The 6,000-nt window shown below is 30.9% G+C and overlaps 2 protein-coding genes across 2 annotated transcripts in view; both read right to left on the reverse strand.

The window, feature by feature from the left end:
• LOC105252280 (LIM/homeobox protein Lhx5) overlaps positions 1-586 on the reverse strand; it is a 39,329-nt gene extending 38,743 nt beyond the window's left edge. The window contains exon 1 of the mRNA XM_025409521.1: positions 203-586. The gene's annotated coding sequence lies outside the window, so the exon portion shown is untranslated. The remainder of the gene's footprint in view (positions 1-202) is intronic.
• A 1,703-nt stretch (positions 587-2,289) lies between these two features.
• On the reverse strand, positions 2,290-3,823 carry LOC105252241 (mitochondrial fission process protein 1). Its single transcript, XM_011259543.3, has 3 exons — positions 3,496-3,823; positions 3,158-3,285; positions 2,290-3,087 (listed from the first exon to the last, which is right to left on the reverse strand). The coding sequence occupies exons 1-3, from the start codon at positions 3,548-3,550 to the stop codon at positions 2,773-2,775; spliced, it is 498 nt and encodes a 165-aa protein (XP_011257845.1). The 5' UTR covers positions 3,551-3,823; the 3' UTR covers positions 2,290-2,772.
• Positions 3,824-6,000: the final 2,177 nt, after the last annotated feature.

Raw genomic sequence — 6,000 nt, forward strand, 5'->3', positions numbered from 1 at the left:
AATCGAGGGAAATAATTGTGATAATTATTCACATATATATAACCTATATTACTCGCATGTAACGTCGATGTGCTTATACGTCGTTTTTAATTATTCATATAACCTATATTACTGTAATATTACTGTACTCGTATGCTTATACGTCGTTTTATTTAAAGACAAGAAACAATTTTTATTAATATATATATAAAAAAAAACTTACGTAAATCTTACTCGAGACTCGAAGGTGTTTGGCAAGCACTGTCGCTTCCTCGCCGTTCGTCGAAGCACTCGCGAAAACATAATTAATAACGATCGTACGCGTTTACATTATCAAAATACCGCGATCGCGTCACTTTCCATAATGTTACTCGAATTTTATTACATTGTAACGGAAGAAAAAACTACGACCGCGCACTACTACGCACTATTGTTACTGTGTACCACGTGATGTTTGGCAAATTAACGCGAATCTTTAATGGCGGAAGAAAAATGCGCGGCTAACTTCGCGATTAAGTTGCACTTTCTGTAACATTTTCCGTACTTTAATATACAATTGTATTTTTAGGCGACTGCGTATATATCGCATTATCTCGTATTATAACATAAAAGTATCCGAAATATCGTCTTGCCAATTGCTCGCGCGATAAAATAAATCCGAATGTTCGTTTCGTTAATAGACGAGGATTCATATTATGACATGAAATACCTGCTTCCAGCCTCGCTTAAAGCCTCGTTTCACTCGCGATTTGTTAATCACAAGAGTTACGCGATCCTAATATTAATCGTTAATATTAAATATTAATTGTTTGTAGGAAATGATCGCGTTTAACGATAACATTTGTAATTGTATTTCAAAAGATAATGCGACACGCAGAGCGTCCACGTCACTACTTAACCGTTCGAGTCTCACCGCTCGAATGACAACACTGCCACAAAAACAACGCGCTACGTCACAAAAATTCGGCGCGTACGGTAATGTTGTCAAAAGAGTCACAAGACTCGTCGAACAAAGTCGCGAAGCGCTTCGTATTATTTTTCGAAATACAATTAGATTTATATATATGTAATAACTTTCTATTATTATTACAATATCAAGCCGTGGATTTATATATTAACTTATATTATTATATAGTAAATATAATCGTATTATGTTTTTAAAAAGAATAACTCATATTACATATTTAAAGAATAAAATTTAACTGAATATAATATAACAATATTATTATTATTAACAGATTAATTTCCATAAATACATTTTCCTAATCAAAATAAAGGTAAACTTTATTTTTCAAATAATTTAATAACTTTTTTCTGGAATAATTAATCAATATTATTTAAATTTCCATTTAAAAAATTAGATAATTTGTATGTGTAATTAAAATTTGCTATGTTAAAATTATGAATATTATTGTGCAGTAATGTAAATTTATCTCTGTTAGAAAAAGATTTTAAAAAACTCCGTACAAAATATTATAATATATTTGAATGAAAGTTATTCTGTAGAAGAGTTTAAAAAAAATTGAAACTAAAATATTACGGATATAAGAGAACAAAGAAATCTACAGATTTCTAGATATGATCCTTAATTCCTTTCAATTAGAATTTTAATTTAGAATAGATATACATGCCAATACGTGTTCTTAAATCGTTTATTTTTTACGAAAAATTCATGACGTTATCTTTGATCGAAAATTGCATTCTACGAAAACACCTAGTCGGCTTTATTGATGTTTTAATGCGGAACTTGCTCGATTAAAAATGTATATCGATTATAATCTTATTTATCATGAACGATTTCAGATTTAGTCGCGATAGCAAGGAAAATGTGTAATAAGTACAGAAAGATAAGATCTCGTAATCGACGCTACTTGCGTATAATTATAACGCCGCCACAACGTGATATCAATTTTTACATTAACATTTTCATCAAACGAATGTATCCACATCACACTGTTATTAACTGTTGAAAGCTATATAGACCTTTCGCCGTATCTGACTTGCGAAACTATTTCTATTTCACGGAACTGTCTAAATTCCTTCAATATCGCAATAATTTTTCTTTTTTACTAATTTATCAATTTTCTATCGAAAGATATATTATTATATTTTAAAATTTTTATATTTCAAATTAATTTAAAAAATCTATATTTAATTTAGTAAAAGATATTTAAAAAAATTAATATGTATTTTAAAAATATTAATTTAAAAGAAGATATAAGTATAACTTCATTTGATATTATACATTTATATAAAATAAAACATGATCGTGTACAGTTAAAATAATGATTCCAGGATATGTAGGGAATGTAGAATTAATAATTTTATTCAACAGCTTAACAATTGTAGCACGTAAACCAGCGCGATCACAGTCTTAATGCACATATAGCTGTGTAATATGTACATCATAACAAAAATATTTAACATTTTTTAAGCAATTAATAATAAAATATTCTAATTGCATTGTTGTACTATCTTAAATATAATCGGCAGTAATATTTTACTATACATCGAGAGGTCGCGATAATTCAGATTTAGCCTTAATTTTATATCAATAATTTTAATAAAACTTTCAGAGAAATTTGTGATTATTGTATATTATCCTTTGATATCATTATCAAAAATTGTGAAAAATAATAATTTGTCCATCATTATTAATACAAGGCTTTTTAAAAATATTGTATTAAACATGAAATATTCTTCAATATATCCATTAAAATTTAAGATTGATTTAAGCATAACCCCTTTCAGTTTAATAATAATATACTATACCTTTAATTGACTACATTTTCGTTATTCATGTTTTATTCCACATAAGGGCACTTTTGGATGGTATCCTGTCCATTTCCTGTATGTAACATCCATTGCGCCTTCTACAGCATGGTCTATTGGATGTATTATAAAAGGTATAGATACCAAGCCAACAAGTGTTGAAATCCAAGGCTTTTTAAAAGCTGTTCTTGTACTTTTTCTTTGCGCAAACTGAACTGCTGCGCAAATTCTATTTATAGTAAAACCAGGAACTATTATAGATGCAAAAGTTTGCCATATCAAAGTATCCGATGTGGACAGTAGAACATTCTTAGTTCTTTGTGAAGTAGTGTTTGCCTGTAACATTATTCATTATGTTAATAATTATTATTAACTTATAATTAAACTTTTAAAATTTATATCACACTTGGTAGACTTTTGCACCCTTGTGCACTGTATCGGCAAGAACATATCCACTTGATAGTGCATAACTAAACCACACGATGGATTTTGGTACTAGGCTTCTAAATGCCTCTCCAACTTCATTTGCATAACCTGAAGGAGAGAAAATTATTCTATTAACTTATATAATCGATCTTTTTAAACTGCACATATTATCTAATTACTTCACTATAGTTATTGCTGCTACCATTACATTTTCTTAAAATATATTTACAGTAATGTTTGATAGAATTAGAGAAGAAAGTAAGGAAAACATGACAGAAAATTTCAATAACATCACTTAATAATTTACTTATTGCTAACCTAAATATCTCACATATGTATCCCGATACAGGTCCACCTCTTCTCGATTATTCATCGTCCCAGAATTTTCAATTTTCCAATTATCTTTCGCACAATGACATAACCTACGGCAGCTTATCTCGATAATAACACGATGCTCAATACTAAAGCAATTTTCGATACATTGGCGTAGATATGCCAAAAATGAAAATTGTGATATTCGCAAAAAAGTATCTCTTCTTCTATTATTAAATATTTAAGGAAATTTTTAGAAATGTAACGTATACGACTTACCCACGAGAACGAAAAATCAAACAACAAAACACTGTTTTGAAATTATAAAGATGCGGCCTCATTAACGCTAAAAAGTAGCGTCAACCATTGGTTGAACAATGAAGCAACTATACTTACCTCTTTGTTCAACCAATGGTTGACGCTACTTTTTAGCGTCAATGAGGCCGCACCTTAAAGTATTTAATGAACGTTACGCAAGCGTCGAGCAAAAACGTGCCAGCACCTCGCATAATTGAACACAATTAGCATCTGACCTAAAAGTAAAAAATGTTATAAAAATTTAATAAATACTAATAATAGATGTATATTTAATAGAAATGATTAATATATAAATAAAAAATAATAATATAAAATAATAGATATATTAAAATATATAAAATGCGCATTAGTAGCGTATTACAACATAAAAAAAAAAAAATAAATATATGTTAAATAAAATGAATATATTATTACAATGTATCTTGTATAATATAACGTGGAGTTGCACGTAACTTTTTTTGTTCTTATATCATGATAATAATGTGCAATTTAACATTGAGATAAAAATAACGACAATAAAAAAAAAAAAAAAAAAAAAAAAAAAAAAAAAAAAAAAAAAAAAATTCAATTGACGCTAAAAAAGTAGCGTCAATTGAAAAAGGCGAAAAGGCCGCTTTACACACTGAAAAAGTTGAAACTGTTTGAACTTTATTTTATTGACGCCATATCTAGAGAAAGTCTAGTGATTTTAATTTGCCGCTGGTTTCTAGCGTCAATGAAATTGCACCTTTAAGGTGCGGCCTCATTGACGCTAAAAAGTAGCGTCAACCATTGGTTGAACAAAGAGGTAAGTATAGTTGCTTCATTGTTCAACCAATGGTTGACGCTACTTTTTAGCGTCAATGAGGCCGCATCTTAACAGTTGGCAGCCCTACAAGATAGGCTGTGCAGCACCGCGTATATAAAATAAATTTGAAATCGCTTCTAGCCTAACCATCTTCACGCGATCGACTTTATTTAAATTGCACGGCATCGCATCGAATTATGATGCGGCTCGATTTATTCGAACGTAATTCGGGACATCGCGATGCTGTATAAGCGTCGAATGAGCACGAATTGTCACGCAAATATGATAAATCACATCTACTCACCGTTCACCGGCTGTTCCACAGACCGCTCCACTCGCTCGCCTCGGGACGTTCCATTCCGATCTTGATGCACACGATATTATCATCAACGCGAACGCGCGACACTTTATTCGGCACTCCCGATATTCGCTCGCATCCGATAATCATCATCAAGGGCGCAAATAACGCGACGCGACTTCGCTCCATCTTTGCGATCGCGCTATCACTGAATTGTCGAAAACGGCTGTCGCGCACTTTCACCGACATATTATGAAAGTCGCGCGATCATCCTTGGACACTTTCGACGCTCTTTCACTCGCGATATTCGTTTAAAAACGGTTAAAAGACGCGAAAAATGCGGACGTACGACGATCCGTGTAACTGCGTATGACTCCGATTCACGTATGACGCGTATGACGTAGCTATGACGCTATGACGTAGCAGTCACGCGCCAACATGGCGGCCGAACTACTGCGCATTCGTTTCTGCGCATGGCCATTCCTGCGCTCAACGTTCGCGCAACTTTGATTTCTGAATATTGTCTACGGTTTTAATTAATAGCACATAATGATAAATATATAAAGATGGAATCAATTAATCATATTGGTCATATATGTAGACTTGCCCGAAGAAATAGAGAAAAAATTGAGAGATATTTTTAATTTCTTTTTCTTTTAGTAAAGGATGGAAATGTCTATTCATAGGCTTGTTCTTTTTTTCCTCTTTCGCGCAATTTTGATTCAATATATAACGTAAAAAATTCATAGTATATTATGCTAATGATATGAATTACGAATGATTCGATTGTTTCATCGTGCTTTTCCAAAGTCAAATCTTATAATATTTACTTTTGCATTTTAAAAGAATGAGAGCGAACTAAATAAATAAATAAATAAATAAATAAATAAATGATGTTGAGAAAAAGAAAAAGACGACTCATAAATAAGTAAATATATAAATATATAATAAAGATTGATATTAATATATACATATATATCATACGAACTTGTACGATCTCAAAATCTTTATCTTTTATTCCGTTACTCGAATACTTGTACGTTAATAGATTTAGGTTACACACATTGCATAAAGCTTCGATATTTTGCAATCTTACCTCATCTCAATT

This window comes from Camponotus floridanus, unplaced genomic scaffold, assembly GCF_003227725.1.
Source record: "Camponotus floridanus strain SB8 unplaced genomic scaffold, Cflo_v7.5 scaffold27, whole genome shotgun sequence".
Classification (NCBI taxonomy): Eukaryota; Metazoa; Arthropoda; class Insecta; order Hymenoptera; family Formicidae; genus Camponotus; species Camponotus floridanus.